This window comes from Gallinula chloropus, assembly GCF_964237585.1.
Source record: "Gallinula chloropus genome assembly, chromosome: 4".
Classification (NCBI taxonomy): Eukaryota; Metazoa; Chordata; class Aves; order Gruiformes; family Rallidae; genus Gallinula; species Gallinula chloropus.
In genome coordinates, this window is record NC_140088.1 from 50,402,687 (window position 1) to 50,425,052 (window position 22,366).

Below are 22,366 nucleotides of genomic sequence, written 5' to 3' on the forward strand. Positions count from 1 at the left end.
AAGCAGCAGGGGGGGAAGCACGGCAGAAACACCGGGGCGGGGGGGTGGGGAAGTGTAACCCTGCCCGCCCCGTAAGCGAGGCTGTCCGGGCAGCTGCTGGCGCCTCAAAGGCAGAGCGCGCTGCCCCTCGCCCGCACAAGCCCGGCGGGACCCTGACGCAGGGCGGCAGACACACACAGCGCAGTCACACAGCGTTTAACGCTTCCGATTTATTCAGAACCTGGCTGGTTCTCGGGAAAGCCAGCTGCTTCACCCATTCCCGCCTCCGTGGCGCTGAGCTCTGCGCCCAGCCGCCAGCCGCAGGGAAACCAGCACGGCAGTGGGTGCAGCTGAGGCCCAGCTTGCTGTAGCGATGAAGAACAGGGACACGACCGCTTACAGAACTAAAGGGGACTGCTGGGTTCGGTAGAGTAATAAATATGAATAAAGCCTAAGAGGTGAGGGTCCAACAGAACGGTATTTTTTCTTAAAAAGTGTTTTTTTTTACTTGAACTGCCTTGATTAAAAAATAATAATAATTACCAAAAAATACCCTCCTTCCTCATCAGGCTGCCGCCTCAAAAAAAGCAATTAGTCCATCTAGATCACAGCCATCCAGGATTTCCAGAAGAAGAGGAACTTTAGTTTTCACATTGGTGCCTTTAAATTTAAATTTATCTATGAAGAGATCTGTGATCATACCTGCAAAGGTAAAATGCAAGGACTTAGTATTTGCCCCTGTTTTCATTATGAGGTATCTCTACTATTAACACGTTACGATGTACCATCTATGCTAATGGGTCTGGGTTTAGAGACAAGACTTTTTTTAAACTTCATGTTTCAAACAATTATTTCCTTTCAAACAAACCCAGATTCTGGCTTCGTGCCATGGTGGGCATTTCTGCCTTAGAATTACCCACATCTGAAACACTGGAGAGAGAGGAGCAATCACAAGGATCTACTTACACTGTACATACATCGGCTTAGTAAAGCTGGTGTCTGCAGAGATTCTCTGAGCTAGAAGTGTATGGAGAACACCAGAAGAGGGTACAGAATTTCCCTCAGATCATCTCCCAAAAGTCTCTCCTTCTCACCCCACGTGCATTTTTTCTGTGCTTTTATGATGTTTTCTAACACTTGGTTACTCAAAACTTAATCCCTCCTTTCACTTGTATACGCTCTTAAATGCCATCCTGAATTTGCATACAATCCTTAATCACTTGTGTAAAAACAATCATCATCCAGATCTAAGAAGCTGCCCGTGTGGGAAAATCACTTGCAAATAACCCTGGTCTTTTCATCCTCAGTGATAAGCTTCTGATGCCACAGTTGTTCTCAGGTGATCAATCCTCCAGAACCTCCGGAGAGTTACTTGAAGTTTTTAATAGCACACAAACCATTGTCAGTATGTGCCAGGTTTTACTGCCTCACCTTTAACTTCAGGTTTTTCTGATCAAAACCATGATGCAGGCGTGCAGCCTTGGATGGGTGACCAGACCGACACACCTACTGTTCTCCTGAAGCTACCCCAGTGTACCCAAACTATTTCAGTTCTGCCAGCACTAACTCAGTAACTATTTCAGGCATGTCCAGCACACTCTCTGGACCTCAAGTTGCATTTAAATAAAAAAAGCTGAACTCATCCACAAACCGTAAAGTCTCTCGAGATGTGCAGGTTGGCGCTTGTATTCCTCAAGCAGCTGATCAGCCTCTTCCAAAATGCTGCGGTATTTGGGTAGCAGGAAGTCCACGCTGCCTTCATGAACTTGTAATTCCTCAAAGACATTTTACATCGTAACAATTAACAACAGTTAAGTATCACAAGGGCATAAAAGTAGTCAGTAGTTAAGCTCGGGTCTGACAGGAGCAGGTACTTCAGAGACAAGACAATCTGCTTCTAAACTAGCAAGAGGTATTTTCAGAGTGCCTCACTTTCTAGTCTTGTACTGAAATGCCAGGTACTACTTGTCACTTTTCATAGACTAGATTCTCAAAACCCCGTGCATTAGAGCTCACAGCTCCAACTACCACCCAAACTCCCACAGAATTGAGCCTAATGAAGGCTGGAAGCCTTCACCATGTCTCCATTTTCAGAGTAGGTCAATTCCTAGAATGTCCAAAACATGCTACAGTCTGAAGGAAAAAAGAAACTCTGGAAGTGTCGCTCAATTAATGACAGTAAAAGATAATAAAAAAAAAAAACCCAACCCCAAAAAAACCTGCCTAAAAAAAGCCCCAAATGGTCAAGATGTACAAGATGTGCAGCACCATTCTTATTGCACAAACACAACATGCATTTAAAATTAATTCTCTGTTATTCTCTAGCTCCCCAGTTTGCCAAATGAAGACTAAGTAAAATACTTCTAGTGATAATACAGGTGCACACTATTGGTAGTCAGTTTTTCTACTAACCAAAGCTTCCTGACAACTAGTATTGGATCCCCCCCAAAGGACAAGGAGAACCAGTTTTGCATTTTCACCTTCCCTCCTCAACAAAACAAAAGAGATGATGGCAAGTTTTTGATAGGAAAACCCTGGTTGCTGGAAAAAGTCCAAGAACTGAGAGAAGCTGCCTAACTGGTACCACTAACCACTAAGGAGGGTATTAAGATAAACATTAATGAGTAATTTGGAAATTATGACACACTGGGATGAAGCCCCAAAGCAAGGAAGTCGCATCTGGATCATCCCAGATCTAAAAAAACCACCCCACTTTCAAAGGGTTAGTGGGATGAGACAAAAGAAGAACTGGAAAGTAACAGCAGACAAAAGGAGAACGTTAGATGATAAAGCTGGCTGCCTTCTCCTGTGCGATTTAAGCATCCCAAGCATCACTCAGTAATCCTGCATCTTACTCACTAGTTGCACAGTACAAGTGGGAGGTTTACTTGAGGAAGTCTGCCTCCTGCATAATTAAAACACATGTCCTGGGAACATAAACTGATACCAGTAGGACATGCATCTGACTTGAGCCTTACAGCTTGGTATCTGACAACATAATACCCTCCAGAAATCCTTCCACAGGGCTTCAGTTACTTACCCTCAAGGCATCTATTAAGTGAACCTTCTTGGCCAACAGCTGCTGATACTCCAATTTAGGGTGGATAAGCTTTAACGTATGCCTCACAGATTCTTCATTTACATCTAGCAGGGAGCCAAAGAAAACACCCAACTTAACAACAACAAAACAACAAGCAAATGAATAAAACATATTCCATTTGTAAGAATACAAAACGAAGGCAAGGACAACAAAATGCAGAGTTTTACCATATGATATATTGAGATTAATCTTCCTTTTAGTAGCCTCTTTGGAAAGCACATCTTTTAGGATGGATATTGTCGAAATGTTGTCAGACTTAAAACATCCCTCACCTTTTCTGTAAAGGAAGAAAAAGAACTTTAAACGAACAAATTTTGACACATGTGCATGCATTAGACTTGTCCCTACATTAAAACAGAAGGCTAGGGAAAACAGCCTTGTATATGGATGTATGGAGAGTGTAAAAATGACTCTCAGTGTACCAGGTGGCTGTATACACACCTGTGCTATTCCCTCCTTCCCTTTGCTCAGCGGCATCTTCTCAGAGAGCGATTTGAAGCAAACAGTAAATAAGACAAAGCCTGTAGGCAAACCTCAGGTACACACAAAGCAGTTACCTTGTGGCACTAAGGTATTCACTCCTCCTAAGCTTTGTCGTTGCAATACCTTGAAGCCAAGCAGCAAGCTTCAATACCAGAAGGGGAAAAAACCCGACTCCCCCCTTCCCTCCAAAAAACCACCACCCAGCTACTTTGTACATTATAAGCAGACAACACATACGGTGGGCTGGGAGCAGTCTAGAATCTACCACTCTACAGTAGCATTTTCAGGTGGATGTGTATCTTCCCTCAGCAAATTCTGTAACTAATTAATTTGAGAACTGAGTATTAATGTTAAACACAGAAATACCATTTGCCTAATACAAGTTGCAGAGAACAGTTTTCACCATAGTGCTTATCACATTTTTCTTTGCATGACTATTAAATGCTTTTTAAGTTATTTCTGCTCCTCAGTACAAAAAAAGAGAACAAAATAAAAGAACAAGCATTACACAGTAATTTCTCGGTATTGTTTAGCTGTGTTCTTTAAATTCTAAAAGCAAGCCATCATCTTAAAAACATACCAAGCCTTCTCCCCCTGGAATTTTTTGGGTTTTGGATCATCTTGGAAGAAGCTCAAGCTACAGATTTCATCATTAAGTGCTCAGCCCTGGTAATGTTTGACAGTCCTTTTAAAGAAAGATTCCTGTTCTCTTTAACAGGAGTTTTGATGGGGTTGAGGGTGGAGAAGTGAACAGTAATACATGTGTGAAACAGTACTTGCAGACTGGTCAAAAATGAAGATGACAAAAGCCCCAGCATAGTCACATTGTGCCTTCAGAACTGTATTTTACCTGTAAGTACTTTCTAGCTGCGTATCCAGGAAGGTGTTCTGAAAATAAAAGGTGATACTCTCTCCAGATGGAGTCTTTTCAGGCACCTCAGGCAAGCAGAACACAACCCATGAGTGAATCTCAGCAAAACTGAACTGGCCTTTGAGTGTCAGTGTATTCATGGGTCTATGGCATTACGGAGAAAAAAGAGTTAGCAGTTATGAAGGAAGCACACTGGTTATCCCTGTAAAAAAGTTGAGTTCCACCTGGTGGTCTCCTTTTAATCAACATCCTGTAACAAGTCGGGCATCTTGCAAAGTCATTACATACAGCTACTGTTCCCTACTTGAGCTACACACATTCAGGTTTCATCTCCTATTAGGCATGGGAGAACTGGGTAAGAAACTAGCTGGAGGTTTCTCACAGAGCCCATTTCAAGTTGTTAAACCTGAAATTTGTGGAAAAGGTAAATAACTGACAACACAGCAAATATGACAGCGTCCCACGCTGTAAACCACAGCTGCAGCACTTCTATCAAGAACAATGCACAACGGAGCTCGTTTGCACGTTGAGAGATTTGAACATTTGGTATCATCCCTTCGATCTTTCAGGGTTTTTTTTGAAGCAGGCTATACTTTAGTGGCAATACAAGGTGTTAACTGAGCATGGAGAAAAATAAATCAAGTAGAAACTGAGTAACATACTAGGTTTCCAAGAGAGAGGTAAGAGGAAGGGGGAAGTCTTGGCTCAGTTTTGGAGCCAAATTAGCTATGGGAAAGAATTACATTAAAAGGGTGGAGGGCATAATGAGGTTGAAACTGAAGACTGTGGTTCCTAGCAGAGGAGTTTCCTTTCTGCCACACCCTCAGCTCATGGGGCTGCACCAGAACCCAGGTCAGTAAAATGAAAAACAACCTGAAAGCAAAGATAAAGAATGTCAAGGAAAGCAGGAACGCATTAAATTTGCTTTTTCTACATGCTGTTGTAGGTTAGGAGGCAGAAATTGCATGCTTGAGTTTATATCAACTGGATTGTGTCAGGTTTTCACAAGAAAAAGGCATTGATTTTTCTTTGCAAATACCTGTCATGGTCAACAGAATGAGTTCTCTGATGAAGTGAGAGTGGTTTAATTTGATATTGATGAACTTGGCAGGTTTTTGGTTGAATTCTTGGAGTTACATATGCTTGAAGTGTCCCGTACTGTCCTTCAATTGATCGAACCTGCAGAAGAGCAGAAACACCCCCCCAGAAATTACAAAAGGTAGAAGATTTAATTTACCATGATTTGGAAAACTGGCATTTAAAATACATATAAACAACATATGAAATACATATTTTTAAATATATAAATATATAATTTTAAATATATTTTTAAAAGCACTGGGGTACTTGAAGAATATTTAGAGTACTATATTTACTTGATAGTGCCACTATAAACACAGCAGATCAAGTACATACAGCTAGTGTTCAATCAAGTGCTGCTGAATGAAATATTAAGAAAATAAAACCCATTAACTTACTTTCTGATCAGTTAAAATAAAAAAGTCTGTAACTTCCTTCTAATTTTTCAGTGGCCCCATTGGTTTTTGTGGGGGTTTTTTGCTATTGTAGGTTTTTATGTGTGTGTTTGGTTGGTTGTTGCTTTGTTTTCTTAAATCAATGAAAAAGTACCCTCTGTAGTGGTTGGTAGCAGAGAATAGATCAAAGAATTTAAAAGAATAAAGTGAATTTCAAAGTACAAGTTTTGTATCAAAGTTCTTCCTGAGCTGTTTTTGGAGAAATAAGAGACCAGATTTAATTCACAGAACACCCAACAAGCAGGATGTACAAATGCTTTCAAGACACACCTCTGAGGACACAGCAATGCATCAGTCACTTCTCTGCTGAGGCCAGTTACCCAACCTACACTAAGCAGCCTGCCACTCACATGGACTTCACAAGAAACAGGAGTTTGCTCCCTAAGGCACCAACCCAACGGTGCAATTAGGCAGAGGAGCTACTGAAACAGCTTTACAGAAACACAAGAGTTCACTTACAGGTTTGCTTTATAAGCTTGAGTACGTCCCCTATTTCCTAGGATCTCAGAACACAAAACCCAGTGTTTTGCAGGAAGTCATCCATTTCAATGGATGCCTTTTTAATAAAATGAGTAAAAAGTTCTCTTTGGAAATAAAATCTTAAGAGTTCTATTGTCTGCATGTGCATAGAGGAAATACAAGAAGAGAATGAACTCTGTGTGGCAGGTGTAAATCACTGGAGATTGCTGCATTGCAGCAGGGTGGCAGTAGAACCTGTGCAGATCGAATCCATCAGGATCCAGATGCAAGAGTGACACAGTGCAGTGTTTCGATGACACACTGTGCTATGATGACACGCAACAAGTAGTTCATAAATGCTCTTAGCAGGAGAGTAAAATGCTTTGTGTACATCTTGAATGTATTTGATTCAATTTGCTTGTGTTATTTTCCCATTACCTTGTATTTTCAATATTACAGGCAGCCAGGCTCACACTCGTAAATTAAAACACAGGAACTGAGAGGCAGGTAAGACCTGCTCAGAACCAGTAAGCACACTGAAGCATTTCCTTAGGAAGGGGATCTGAGAAGTAAGAGTCTTAATTCTGCGCACTACTGCAACCTCACTGAGAAACAGATAACCACCCCCCACCTCCCTGCTTCTGATGCACCTCATGCAGGCTTGTATTTCTAATGATAATCTTTGGATTGAGAGTTTTACATAAACGCATATCAGTTTAGGAGGCTGCAGTGTTAGGTGACCACATAAAGAGAAAACCTAGAGTCTATGTGCATGTTGAGGACCTTCCTAATGATGATTTCCTTCACTATTTCCTCTGGTGGTAGCCACAAAACGTGCAGATTTGGTGAATCATTAAACATAAACCCCCAAACACTCACATGTCTTTAGTATAAGCATGGAATGACCAGATTTGCTTCCTTTACAAAACACAAATCCCATCTAGATTTCAGTGGTTACTTCCCAATGTAGCTTCCTTCAAAGACTTCCGAGGACAAACAGCACCAGAGATTTCTTTCCCGTGCCTCTCTCTACTTGAAGTTCCACACACTGTCTCCAGAACCAAGGACTGTCACAGTCTGTAATTTCCCCACTGCTTTCATCTTAGGGACACTCAAGGAGGATCCCAGGTTCTCCTCTGAAATAACACACTTTTAGAAGCCTTTAGAAACCCTACAGACAAATATAAAGGAACACAAGCCCCAGGTGAGAAGGTTGTCAGGAAACAACCAGCAGTAGAAATCGCACTGATCATTTGGTCAGGCTAAGCAGTCAGTCCAGGCAGAGATCTCTCCATTCTTATGCAGGTGTCTACAGAATCGTTAATTCACCACAGAAAACATTTTGGAGAACTTTACCTTAAGTTCAAGTCTCGTGGTATTTGCTTGACATCGGTAAGTCGCAAGAAGAAAGTTGCTATTTGGCTGAAAAAAGAAAAAAAAAATTAAATAAATCCAAAACAAACTCCAGAAAAAGTTACAGGAAATGGGTCTGTGCATTCACCAAAGTTCTACTGGTTTGTTTTAACTGTGGACTTGTACAGCAAAGTTTTTGCTATTTATGTACACCTGTTTTACCAAAGGTAAATTCCAACTAATTTGAATTATGGTAGAATTGAAGAAAAATAATAAATCTCTATAAGAACAAATCAACTGAAGCCTCTTATATGCTTTAATAACCACTATAAAAAGTACATAGAAATCTACTTTCTGTATGAAGAATGCCTGTCAGCCTGCCCTACTCATCTCCAACAGTAGTCCAACATCCAAAACTTAAATAAGATCAGGAAGAACACCCCCCCCAAAAAAAAAGTAAAAGCTAAGTTAATCATCATAAATGACACAAAACTTAAATTAAAAAGTTGATTTCTGAAAGCTCCAGGGTAGACTAATGATCAAGTTTAGTTCTTAAAATAAAACACATAGAGGACTGTAACAAGAAAAGAGACTTCACAGACTTTTTCCTAATCCTAAGGGAGATTCTGTATTTCCATCTCGGCCCTAAGCATCATTAGTAATTCTGCAAGTATTTAAGTTTATAATTGTTATATTAAAAAATGCACTCAAATGTATTAGTCCTCACATGAAAGAGTTTTCATTTTCTAAAGTGATTTTTAAGAGACATACTAAGTAAGAAATGAAATGAAGTAAATATATGTGATGCTGGCAAATCCAGAGAAGAGAGCAGTACTGAATCTGCACTTCACATTCCTGATCAGGCATAGGGAAGCAAAAGAGCAGCTGCTTCTGGATCCTTTTGCACATACTTAGCTTTGCCTTATGTAAAGCCACTAACTCCTAATTCTGCAGGATCTCTAACAAAGCTGAGTAGTTCAACCCAATATATTTAAAATTACAAATACATAAATCCAAATTCTATTTTTAATATACAGCATTAAGAGCTTTCACCATGTGATCTCTGTGAGCATCATCTCTTTTGTTCCACTTACCTCGGAATCGCAGCTGCTGAAACTAACCACCGCAGAATTTTTATCCACATCCAGCAAGTCTATCGGGACATCGCTCTGCAGAACATAGGAGGAAAAAACAAAGAGCTTAAGTTCCTGAGTAGCTTCTAAGTCATTTATCCCCTAACTATCATCAGGTTTTTTAGTAAGAGAGAGGCAATGATTGTTTCATCCAAGAGGTTAAAGCCTAACAGACACGCAGCTTACTACTTAATCCTGGAGTAACATGGATTTTCTCGTACAGAGTCCTTGTGTGGCAGGCTTACAACTTCAGTGTAAGATGTGTAACCATCTCTCAGACATGAAAGTATGCTTCATCCATATGCACGAAGTATACTCAGCACTGAAGTGTTTTCCTAGTTTAATAGGGGGATTACAATATACACTCAGGAAACCAAGGATCATATTGCATAATTATTAATGATCCTTTTACTTACAGTAATGTTTCTGACATGGACCACTTCTTACCTAGATGTGTTTTCATTGAAAATTAAATCTGACACTGCTTTAAAAATTAGATTAATAGTTCCTTGATTTGCTCCTGCTTTATAACTTCACAGAAGTGTCAGGAAACACTAATAAATATCCAACACACTTCCTAAAAAAATATTTTAAAAACAGTTTTACTGTCTTCTCACAGCAGACGAACACCAGAGATTATTTTCTATTTCTTTAAAAAAAAAGATAAATGGTAAAAGATACATTATGTTCATGGGTAGATCAAACAATTTCATTATTCCTCACTTAGCTATGGAAACAGCAGATACTACAGAGCTACATATTAGCTGCAGCATAGTATTGCTCTAGTAACAGCCTTAATAAAAACGAGACGTTTCTTGAGAAGTGAAAATTAAAATCCTACAGCACTTCTGTCCCATCAGTTATGGGAAATTCATCCCACAAACACCTCCTTGCCAAATTTTTCTCCCTGTGCATATCCCCAGAGAAGGTAATTCAGTACCACCACTCTCTCTGACTACCAAAGACACACTCATTTCAGCCGATGCAGCAGGAGGAACAACTAATTAAGGTCGCTCTGCTTGGCAGGAGCATTTAGCACCAATTGCACACAAGTCAGATGCGGTTCCACACAGCAAGGGCACAGCAGGCCTGTATCGCTCCACAATTAATTTTCCACTACAGAGGGTATTTAACTGGTGAGTGAAGATCTGTACCTCACTGAAGATTTTTGATTTTTGAAGATTTTTGAAGTTAATTGCTGTTTACATTTAAAGGAAGGACACGTAAAACCAAACACAAAAGTTATGTAGAAAACTGAGAGTACAGCAGGCATTTTGGTCTGTTGTAGCAGTGTAAGGTTGCTCTGTTCAGTAGAGGTTTAAGTTGTATTTTGTTCCCTAAGAAGCATTTACACCAATTGGATACTGCAAGGCTACCCAGTGCAATTTCCTCTTACAAAAATTCAGGCATTTTAAAACTCATGTACTTAAGATATTATAACTCAGGTCTTCAAACTAGAAAAGTCTCCGAATGTTTTACTTAGATATCAAGAAAACCAGCAAGAACAAGACCCCACTCACCTGTACCAGGACATTATCTATAGCTGTCTGTACCTCCAAGATGAGGCTGTAACTGGCATCATCCTTATTTAATGTAAACTTATCATTCACACTAAATGCAGGTACTGAGGAAACAGCAGTACTGGATTGAGAAGACTGCTGGTATTTTTCACGTTCCTGAAGTACTTTGATCTGCAAGTGTTCCAATTCATTCCTAGAGAAGGGAAACCACAAACAATGTCTTGAAAAAGCCCACCCAACTATAAAAGCCACCCTGGAAAGTAGGTAGATTAAGCTTGCAAGGCAATCATGTTTATCTTCTGTCCACAGTTTCCCCAACCAGAATTGACTAGTAACTCCCCTTCCACATACCTAACAAAGATAAACTGTATCACATGAAAACGTTGATGCTACTGTACTTCGCTTAAAGAGATCTCCACATGTCACAGGAAAGGACAACTGTTTTTCCTCCAAGGGTACAACACACTTGGAATTATATGCTAGTGACTACTTTCTTCCCATCATTCAGAAGCTATAAGCAGCAAGGAAGAGGGGAATCCTATCTTGCTGATACTGAGAAGGCATGACATCATCATCACGTGAAGGCAAGATAGAAAAAGACTGAAATGAAGCCGCTGTTCATTTCTACTTTGAAAAGGCATAATTCTACTTCTAGATACATAAGCAATACAGAAAATCCAGTGAGATAGGAAGGAAAGATGACATTTCAGCTTTTAACATTCCAATTCTTCCAGTTAAGTTTCTTTCTAGAGCAGTTACCTTAAGGATGAAATCTTGCTCTGCATTTCTTGACTTAATTTTAGTTCTTCACCTGATCCACCTTCTCTATGGACAGGTTCTGTAGTCAATCCTGTCAGCCAGCCTAAACCAATATATGAAGTTTATATTCCTTGCAAGCTATAAAGAAAAGCCTACACTCAGATTCTGTATGTGTGAAGCGATGTCTGTTCCACACACTGGGTAGAGAGAACAGAGACTTAAGTTTAATCCTTTCTTTGGAGCATTAATCTAAATACTGAGACATTTCTTAATGGATTTTTTTTCTAGACATTTTTAATGGATTTAATTCTTACCTTACAGATTGGAAAACAACACTTACTTGTTTTTGTGAAGTACTTTGACCAACAAATCCCCTCTGTGGCAGTTTTTAATTTAGTGCTTAATTTTTTCCCACCTGTTTCTCTGTCAAAAACCTTGACTAATTGGCAGTAGTACAGTTGAAAACAAAAGAAACCCCAACTGTGAGACATACTTATAGCAAACTACATTGCACAGCGTGCTTTTGGATTGAATCCTGCCACTTGAAGTGGCAAAAGAAATAAATAAAAAGAATCTTTTTGTTTACTTATAAAAGCAAGTACTAGTTGATTAAATCCTGACACCTCAGGTATGACCTGCAGACACTCAGAGGTGTTTAGAGCTCTGGTTACATCATACACCAGATGCAAACAGTAACACGACATTAGTATAAAAGGCACCATAAAAGCTGACAAGTCCACAGCCTTTCCCGTTCCTCAGCTATCTGCTTCAAGTACCAAGAAAGCCCAACGACAGAGCATGAACTTCAAATATCCCCACGTGTCCTTCGCTGCCAGGCCTCAAACCCAACTGCTACTGCTGGAAGCACTGCTTTTCCTCACCTGCCAAAACCTGCCAAGCCGTCTACTGTACATCCTACCAGAGTTTACCTTGAAAACCCAGAGGGGAACCTGGTCTTTTGGGGTTTTTTTTTCTTCTGGCATTCACTGAGCTTTATAAGATTCCCACTAAGAGCAGTCACAAAGGCCTTTGGCCACAGTATTGTTGCAGCCTATCATACCAGAACACTGCATGAGGCAAGGTATAAGAGTCTTTTAATATTTAAAAGAGGTACTGGAACACTATTTCGTCTGACTGAATATTTTATTTTGCTGGAATACCTGATTTCGAATACGAGAGGTTTCAGCAGGCAATCTTTCCTAGCACTGAAGCTAACTGAAGACAGAGAATTAGCAATATTTTAACTCCCAGCAGTTACGCAGCATCTTTATCATGGCCTCTGCAGCAGTCAGGCCAATACCTCGCATCCTACAGAGGGGCTGCTGGGACCCCTCACGTGGGGAAGCTTTATCTTCTAGTGAAAGCAAAATCAACCCTCTTTAAAGCCCTATGAAGCTGAAAAGGAATGAAATGACATAAAAGATGGGAAAATGAAACAAAGATACGCATGTTTATCAATACTTTCAATTAAAAAATACCCCAACTTCCTTCAGACATAATCTGCTTGTTATTTCATCACAGTTAGGCAGTGGTCTATGCCAGCTGCTGTGTTACACAGAGGAACACATTATGAATATCTTAAAATATAGAAACGTAGTTTAAGCGTAGGAAACACTTTTTTGAAGTGTAAACGTTAAATTAGCAGAAATCTTTTCAATAAAACATTATCCTGCTCCTAATCAGAACAAAAATTTTCAGAGGTGAGAGCTGCACTAACAACACAGCCTGCTTAATTTCTGTCACATCACCATAAGCAGCAGTAATTCAGTAAATAACATGGAGCTTACCTGAATACGTGGATGCTAAAATTTCATCGTACCCATCTTTTCCTACACAGCCACCCTGGATTGATGCAATGCTCTCTGAGAAAGCCTTCAAATGAATACATTGAAGCAGAGAGAAGTATCACTGCACTCATTTTAGAAGTTTGGGGTTTTTTTTGGTGAGGGTTTTAAGGGTTGGTTCCTCCTTTTACTAGCATCACAAAATACCTATGCAGATGGACAATACCTAGATCTACAAAAGAGTAAGCTGGCTGATTGCTACCCCAAATAAACCAGGGTGCTTTATCAAGGACATTCCAATCCTGTTCTGCACAAGGATATCAAAAAGCAAAACACTGAAGGATGATTTTTTTTCCAGCAGGAATTAGCTGAAATAACCACTATGACTCAAATCTACTTTAAACAATTCCTAGCCAAAGTAGTTATGCTCAGTAAAGTCCTGGCAGCTTACTTTTATGATTTTACATGTAAAGCAGAGACTATACTCAACAAGGGGTTGGTTTTTTCACCGAGAGAGAAGCATGGTACTAGGTTTCACCAAGAGGAGACTTCAGTAGAGCCAGAACAAAACACACCTTCCACACTACTTTCATTTTTGTTCAAATCGGGACTATTTCCCTTTCTGGTTCTTAAATATTAGGACAGCCCTTTGAAGCTCATATTGGCAACATACAATAGCATGAGAGGAAATGGTCTTAAGTTGCATCAGGGGAGGTTTAGATTGAATATTATGAAAAGTTTCTTCACTGAAAGAGTGGTCAGGGACTGGAACAGGCTGTTCAGAGAGGGTGTGGAGTAACCATCTCTGGAGGTGTTTAAGACGAAGTGGAAACATGGCACTTCAGGAAATGGTTTAGTTGACATGGTGGAACTGGACAGACAGTTGGACTAGATGATTTTGTGATCTTTTCCAGCCTTAAAGATTCTGTGATTCAGTAAATTACAGAACTCATAAAATTAAAAAAAAAACAAAAAACAAAAAACAAACCAACAAAAAACCCAAGCCCATGTAATACTCTTGTAAATACTGTAAGTTTTGAAATACAGATTTTTTTCTTTATTTTGTCCATCAAAGAGGAGTAGGATAAATGTGGGCTTACATGGTCATATCGAAGGGCAGGATCATCTGCACTCTCAAAGTTATAGATTTCTAGCGCTCCATCATCTCGCCCAACAAGTAATTCTTTAACTCCATCTCCCAGGATGTCAAAACTGTCAATACATAAGATGCCTAATGAAAAAGAAAACGAACCCATTTACTTCATCTTTATTCCTCCATGACACAATAATACACAGGCTGGATTCAGTTACACAGAAAGAGATTCTCAGGTGGCTTTTAAGGTTTTATTAGTGCTCTTTCTGTACGAGTCCACTAGAGGGCTGAAGTCTCCCACCCGTGCCCCATGTTCACCACTCTGCAGTGGGTTTTACAGCAAACAAATCCAGATCAAAACCACTACAGCTCCTTCGGTGAAAAGCACGGAACAGAGACCCCTTCCTGATGGTCCTTTGAGCTATTTGTCTGTCCACACTACTGTAGTTTTGCAAGTTGAAGAAACAAGCATTCTGTGTTTCCTATACTTGACTTAAAGCCGTTGGTAAGTGGACTAATACGAATTCTGGCTAAGGTTCTAACTCATGCCAGATCTGGACTAGGTAGTGCTGTTTACTGGACAAACCCACTAGTAGCAGATGTGGAAGCAGCCTCTGACAACTAATCATCTTTGGACAGGAAAGAGAGTTTGGATTTCAAAGAAGGGAAAAAACGCCGAGAGTTTGTACAAGAATTAATTTGAAAAATGAGATGGAATTTAACTTTCATGACTCCTTCATATTTCATATGGAGAGCAAGGACATACTAGGAAGCTTTTAAAGAAAGTAATTTAGTGACAGCTTTTGTGAGATAATTTTAAAATAAAAACATATAAATAATTACATATAATTATTTATATAATAATATATAAAATATAATAACATATGTATAATTAAAATATGTATTATATTCCAAATCATCTCATTTCCAAAGGTGTATGGGCTCCATGAGGCTGCAGAAGCAGCATACCAAAGATAAATGATGGAAGGTGTTGTTCTGTGCTCTCCTCAGTTAAGCCTCACTGTAGAGCTTTATTGAAAGCCTCATTCCATCTTCAGAGAAAAACCCTTATAATGGCTTTTCCAAAAAAAACCCAAACAAACAGAAGAAGAAATGAATCTTGCAGGGAAGATGCTAACCATGCCTCTCCAGAGGCTTTAAGACAACTGAACATCTGAAAAATATGGCAGACATATTTGCACTTAAAAAACAGTCACCACTTGAAAAATACTGTAAAAACAAAAGGATACCGAAGGACTGGAAATAATACAAACAGAAATCCCAAAGCAAGACAAACCAACAGAATTATTTATGAGAAAATCAGAGGAATGGAAGAGAGCTTACTCATTAATATCACATACTGGCATAATTACAATATGCCCCCAAAATATCTATGAATAAGATTTCCTGATTTTTGTGCTTGTAATAAAGCCTCAGATATGCTGGAATGCTAACGAGTGGGACACATACCTCCCCTCTTTTTTTCATTTCCAATTTCCCACTTTGGTGCAGGCTTGGAAGCAGTGATCTGGATAAGGCCCAGTTTGCCATCAGAAGTTCCATACACAATTTCTTCTCCAGAATCACCTAAACACACAAACTGAATTTAAAATTGATAGTGTCAAGTACACCACTTAAAAGTAAAATAAAATAGTCCAAGTATTGCATAGCTACAGTCTACAGCCCAAGGGGAAAAGAAAATACTAGCATTAGTGTCATGTAACAGAACTGTCAGGCTTTAAAAACAAAACCAAAGAGATGAAAGCTACACTGGTTCTGATAATTTCTACATGACTGTCACTCTTCTGTGTATGAAGAAGAGTTCCGCCTAAAGGCCAGTCATAATCTAGTACTTTAAATTTCAGCAAAAACAGGCTGTTGAATGGCCTTTGCAGGAGAGATTTATTCAGAACACACATCCTACAGCACGTGTTGTGCCAAGACTTAAGCAAGGCAGAACTACTTTTCCAAACCAGCGCTGAATGTCACTGTCATACAATCCAACTGAAACTAAATTAAGCACTGGATTAACATACTAAAGCGATTGCTGTTAGGTTAGAGCAGATTAGCCAGAAGGACGATCAATCTATTTTAAACTTGACCCTTCACAGTCTTAAGTTTGTGTGCTCAGTACTCTCACCTATCCACAGATGGATGTAACCAGTGATTCTGGTTACGGAAATCTACGCTAAGAACACTCAAGCCCAGAACTTTTGACAAGGCCCCTGTCCTGGTTTCAGTCAGGATGGAGTTAACTTCTTTTGTAGCAGCGGATGGAATGCTGTGTTTGGATGTTAAAATGGGAGCAGTGCTGATAACACCCTGATGGTTTTAGTTGCTGTCAGACAGTCAAGGACTTTCTCAGCTCTTCATATTTCTCTATTAATGAGAAAGGAGGGGAGAAGCCAGGACAGGTGACCCAAATGGGCCAAAGAGAGTATTCCATGCCAATTCCATCATGCTCAGTATAAAGGGGGCTGATGGAAGGAGGAGCAGGGGCGGCTCCAGGACGCGCGGTTTTTGGGGGACAGTTGGGGGTTCTGGGACTGCTCTGGGTGGCACAGCCTGAGCTGTGGGTTTGGTGAGAAACTGCATTGTGTATCAACAGGTTCATATATTTTTGCTCTAAAGTCCTGTTAGCATTGTCATATTGTATCTTTCTGCTATTCTAGTAAACTATCCTTATCCCAACCCACGGACTTTTGGTTTCTTGGTTTTGGGGTTATTTGCCCCTTCCTTTTCCCTTCCCTTGCCTCACACCCACCCCCTCCCCTCTTCTCCCCCTCCTCTTTTCCTTTAAAGAGCAGGCAGCTGCGTGGATCTCGGCTCTCAGCTGGGGTGAAACCACGACAGCCCCCTAAAACTGGGTTTGCATTTACACAGTGAGACCACCTTGTGTCTCACTGCTCTTGTGGGAGGCTTTCACGTGTGAACAAGATTTAGAACTAAAGCAGTATGTGTGTGTACATATTTGGAGCTCTATGATCCTTGGGGTCTCTTCCAACCCATCCCATTCTATGATTCTATGATATTTATATGTATTTAAGAAATGTCAGCAGTTTTCTGCTGCATTTTAAACATCAGCTTAAAAATCAAGGCAAAGCCTAAGTAACAAATACAAGAAATAAAATCTTAGAAACACAGTAAAATAACACAATTTGGTTATGTGTATGTTCAAAATCTCGTTACCCCCGTTTCCGTTGTTTAGCGCTAGGACAGTAGGTGGTCCAGGAACTTCTACTTCATAGAGTAAATCAGATCCCTGAAGACAAAGACAACTGTATTGAATGAGTTGTGTAAAAGAAAAACAAACACAAAACCAAAAAGCACCCACCACCCCACCAAAACCCCACAAGCATATGGACAAAATCATTATGCATAATGGTAATGAATAAGCTTCACTAAGACAAACTCCCAATACCTGCATGAGATCCATTTCTACATCAAAACAGGGTGAAGTTTATATAAATAAAACACAGGACTCTTGAAATGTGTTACGATTACAAAGAATCTGTGATTTTTGTTTGGCAAGTAGATTTCTTAAACCACTTTCTATCACTCAGACCTGTTGCAACAGTAATTTCTATGAGTAAGAATTTCCAAACTGTGAAACACTTACATACTGAGTTCCCTTATGTGAGCACTTTTAGTTTGTTACCTATTCCCACCTAGAAATTCCAAAGCCTATTCATAGTGGTTTTATTAATCCTCATTTTGCAAGTTTATTACCTTGATTTTCCTTTAAAAAAAAAAAAAAAAGAAATGTACAATCATTATAGACAGTAACACTGCCCAGTAAGATACAATATGCTTATCCTTATGATGTTTAGGCAATGCTGATATGCAGAGTCCCTTAAGAATTAGTCCAATTCTATGGCATCAATATCATAGATTAATAGAATGGTCTGGGTTGGAAGGGAGCCCAAGGATCACAGAGTTCAAACCCCTCTGCCACAGGCAGGGACACCAACCTCCAGGCCTGGATCTACACAAGGTTGCCCAGGGCCTCATCCAACCTGGCCTTGAACACCCACAGGGATGGGGCATCCACCACCTCTCTGGGCAGCCCATTCCAGCACCTCACCACTCTCTCTGGGAAGAACTTCCCCCTAATATCCCATCAAAATCTTCCCTCCTTTAGCTTCAATCCATTCCCCTTTGTCCTGCCACTGTCTACCCTTTTAAAAAGCTGATTCCCCTCCTGTTTCTCTGCTCCCTTCAGGTACTGGAAGGCTGCAATGAGGTCCCCCTGCAGCCTTCTCTTCTTCACACTGAACAAGCCCAACTCCCTCCGCCTCTCTTCGTAGGGGAGGTGCTCCAGCCCTCTAATCATCTTCTTTGCCTCCTCTGAACCCTCTCCAACAGTTCCATGTCTTTCTTGTATTGGGGGTGCCAGATCTGGACCAGTATGTTACAGATAACTAAGTATTTAACCTGTAGAACTCGGAGGACTCTATCCTGGCACGCGAGTACTGGTGTAATGCAATTCACTTTATCTACAGGAAGGCAGAGAACGTCATTGATTTTATCTCCCGATAGGTAGTAGTGCTGGTCTTTGCAGTCACAGTAGTGGTTATAGATGTAGCTTGCACAAAGAAAGAGATCTGCTCCTGAAATGTGCCTGAGAAAAAGAAAACAATTGCTGCAGCCTTTTCCCAGCATAGTTGCAGTGAGAGCATTTTAGCCTGGCTATATATATATATGTATATGCATGCACTGCTGCCCACAGCCTCAAGGCATTAGTGGGCCTCACAAGCATTTTCCAGCCATTAAATAAAAAGTTCCTCACAAACACTAACACCCCATGGTTTCTATAGCTCTCCAATTGCCTATTTTGTCTCCATGTAAAATCTTAAGAATATTTTTACAGAAATCTCATTAGTATCTTTTGATACCAATAATCCTTCTCAAGCCAGTTTGTCTCTGGCAGCACCTCACGACATGATCCAAAGAGAAACAGGACAACAGCTGTCGGTGTTGTGCTGCAGGGTGCACTGCGGCAATAACCCCCGTGCCGCTCACCTGCGTTTGCCCTGGTACAAGTGCCTCCAGAGCCCTCCCAGGCCTCCCTGCACCTGCTAAACTTCACCATCATCTTCCAAGTTCCTTCCTGTGTGTCACAGCACAAGCTCAAACTGGACGGGCACTCAGCATGCCCTACAAGCACACGGTAGGGCAAACAACTCTTTCATAAAGCCAAACACTAAGACTCTGCTACTGCTGTGAAGAGGAACGCACAGGATCATACGTACATGGCTTTGATGTTCTCAGTAAGGTTGGTTTCAAAGGACAGAAACTGCTTCCCCCTTTTTGTGAAGCCTCTAACTTCTGACCCCGTAGCCACAAAGATCTTCTCCTGTGGCGTGTTCAGAGCTCCTCCTAACTCCAGCCTTGAAATTCTTTGCCCTGGCAGTGTCTTGAACACTGGCTGCAAACAGAAAAGCCATTCTCATCATCGCGATAGCATCCTGACAGTCAGCTGTTAGCATAAAGGATAAGAAACTTGCTTTACAATTTCTGGCAAAACTAAGGCACTGTGGGTTATACAGACTAAAATAAACCTCTAAGTTTCTCTTCAGAGTCACTAAGCAAACACTTTATGTCAATAAATACAGAAACCTGTAAATCACAGCAAATTAAGACTTTATTATTTCAGAATTATTACTCTATAGAAAAATTTCACTGATGGTAGTTACAAGTTTTTTGTTGTTTGTGGGTTTTTTTAAAGACCAACCCCCCCCTACACACACACACACACACACTCTCTCCCTTCCTCTTACACATTTCACACATATTTCAGAAGACTACACAGACTTCTTTGCATTGCTATGGAGCCCTTGAGAGCTAGCTATGAATTTCCCCAAGGGGGGGAAAAAATTAAAAATTGAATTATATTTTTTATTAAGCTGGGTATAAGTCTAGGCTCTTAAAAGAAATCACTTTCACTGACTTAGTGAATTACTGTAGGTTTCTGTCCAGTCACAGTACCTCAATATGTGTACATGCTTAAGCCCAACAGAACTGCAAAGCAAAAGGTGTTAAATCATAAACTATATTCTCTAGTGTCCAACTGTGGAGGACCACGTGCCTGTCCAGGAGTGAAATCAGCATTCCCTCATCATGGCTACGTAGCAGTCCACAGCACCACCCGGACACCTCTAGTTATCTGATTTCCCAGGTCAACAAAAACAGACTTTCAACATTCATTAGAAAAAATATGTAGAAAAAAAAAAAACCCAAAATTTTAATGGAGCATTTCCACTTACCACAGCTTCCCCCTTTTTTATGCCAAAACATGTAATGACCCCATCCTGATCTCCAACCACCACCTTCAAAAGTACAATGAATGTGCTGTTATTTTTTTATTACATGCATAAATATTTTTAAACACCTTCCCTGTATTAATCATTTCCTCTGTATTTAATTACATTAAATAATACTTAATTTACAAAGCTTTGTATAGAAAAGCTAGATAAACCCCTATGGAGAGGACACTCAAGCCCAAGAACAGTAACTTAAGTGACAGCATTTCTGATCCTTTTCCTGATTCTAGTTGTAAATACCAGCAGCCATCAGGTGGGACACTCCAGCAAGACGTGTTTGAAAACAGCTGTATTTTCACATTGAGGACTTATTATTACAAACAAAAAATGGACTGTTGTTTCTCTTGAATTTTCCTAACCAGGTTTCCTAGCTTGAGCCTGTATTAAGGAAAATGAATAAGTATTCAATCTATACTAAGCGTTAACAAAGCAGCATCTGAGAAACACGCAACAACTTCACAGGATCACACAGAATCACAGAACCGTAGGGGTTGGAAGGGACCTCCAGAGATCATCAGGTCCAATTCCTCTGCCAAAGCAGGTTCCCTAGGACAGGTCACACAGGGAGGCATCCAGACAGGGCTTGAATATCTCCAGAGAAGGAGACTCCACACGCCCCTGGGCAGCCTGTCCCAGGGCTCTGTCACCCTCACTGGGAAAAAGTTCCTCCCCATATTGGTGCGGAACTTCTGTGCTCCAACTTGAGGCCATTGCCCCTTGTCCTGTCCCCACAGACCACTGAGAAGAAGCTGGCCATTTCCCCCTGTGTCCCACACTTGAGATATTTATAAACATTGATCAGATCCCCTCTCAGTCTTCTTTTCTCAGGGCTGAACACCCCCAGGTCACTCAGCCTTTCCTTTAGGGGAGATGCTCCAGGCCCATTGAAACTTCCCACGGTTTCAGCAATGCCCTAAGTGCTGAAAAGTTCTTTATTGGTTCTGGAAGTTCCCCAGAAACAAACTCAGGCTGTTTTTTTTTTTTTTTTTTTTTTTTTTTTATTAAGCTTCCCCAACAATTCCGAGAGCTGGTTCTAGGCCTCTCGAGAGATGCCCAGATCCGCGGGAGCGCGGCCAGGCTCTCCCCTGCCGACCGCCACTACCTTCTGTGTTGCCTTTCGCCCCGAAGCGGGAAGAAGCCTCATAGTCTTCTGTGCCGTCACTCCCACCTGTTGGAAGACACGCTCTTTTCAGCGGGCGCGTCTCGGCGCCGGCAGCCTGCCGCTGCAGGAGCCGGGTGCCCTGGGAGGGGAGGTGCCAGCCCTGCCGAGAGCGGCTCTGGAGCCGGGGGCGAAGCGGGAGGCCTATCCGGCCTCTATCGCACTGGAAAATGCTTCCCGAGGCGGCCCCGCCAGCGAGAGCCCCGGCACCCTCCCTCAGGTGGCAACCGGGCCCCTGCACAGCTCCCTCTCGCCGGCCGCCCTCGCTCACCCAAGCCGCTCGCCCCAGGGAGGTGCGGGGCAGCGGCAGGGCGGCGCCGCCCGCGGCCCGGGCCCACCTGCAGGTAGTCCACACGGGCCAGGCTCAGCTCCATCGCGGCGGCGGCGGGCGGATCGCAGCCCCAACCCCAGCGTTCCCGCAGCTCTCGTCACCGCAGCAACCTCAGCCAGCGGCCCACACGGCTCCTAAGCCGCCTTCCCATTGGTCAAGCCGCACGGCGAGGGGGCGGAGCCTCGGCGAGGGCCACGCCGCGATTGGCGGAGCGGGCGGGGCGCGGGCGGCGGCAGGCAGAGCGCCGAGGGCGGCACCAGCTCCTCGGCCCGGTCTCAGCCGCCCCCGGGAGGGGCGGAGCGGTGCGGTGGGGTTACGGCTCGGCCTCTCCCGTGCGGTGCGGTGGGGTTACGGCTCGGCCTCTCCCGAAACAGGGGGCTGTCCGCATCCCAGCGGCGCGTGGCCCCGGGGCAGCCGGCCTGTGGCGCCAAACGACGGGGACGCGGCGGGGTAGCAGTGAAGTGGGAGCATTTTATTTAACAGC

The 22,366-nt window shown here is 41.8% G+C and overlaps 1 protein-coding gene across 1 annotated transcript; it reads right to left on the reverse strand.

Annotated features, from left to right (window-relative positions):
- Positions 1-511: 511 nt before the first annotated feature.
- BBS7 (Bardet-Biedl syndrome 7) lies at positions 512-21,968 on the reverse strand. Its single transcript, XM_084264062.1, has 19 exons — positions 21,890-21,968; positions 21,495-21,560; positions 20,336-20,398; positions 19,322-19,497; positions 18,504-18,690; positions 17,259-17,331; positions 15,540-15,656; positions 14,077-14,207; positions 12,980-13,064; positions 11,193-11,295; positions 10,434-10,626; positions 8,875-8,949; positions 7,784-7,849; positions 5,473-5,612; positions 4,413-4,577; positions 3,247-3,356; positions 3,020-3,123; positions 1,631-1,754; positions 512-681 (listed from the first exon to the last, which is right to left on the reverse strand). The coding sequence occupies exons 1-19, from the start codon at positions 21,923-21,925 to the stop codon at positions 545-547; spliced, it is 2,151 nt and encodes a 716-aa protein (XP_084120188.1). The 5' UTR covers positions 21,926-21,968; the 3' UTR covers positions 512-544.
- Positions 21,969-22,366: the final 398 nt, after the last annotated feature.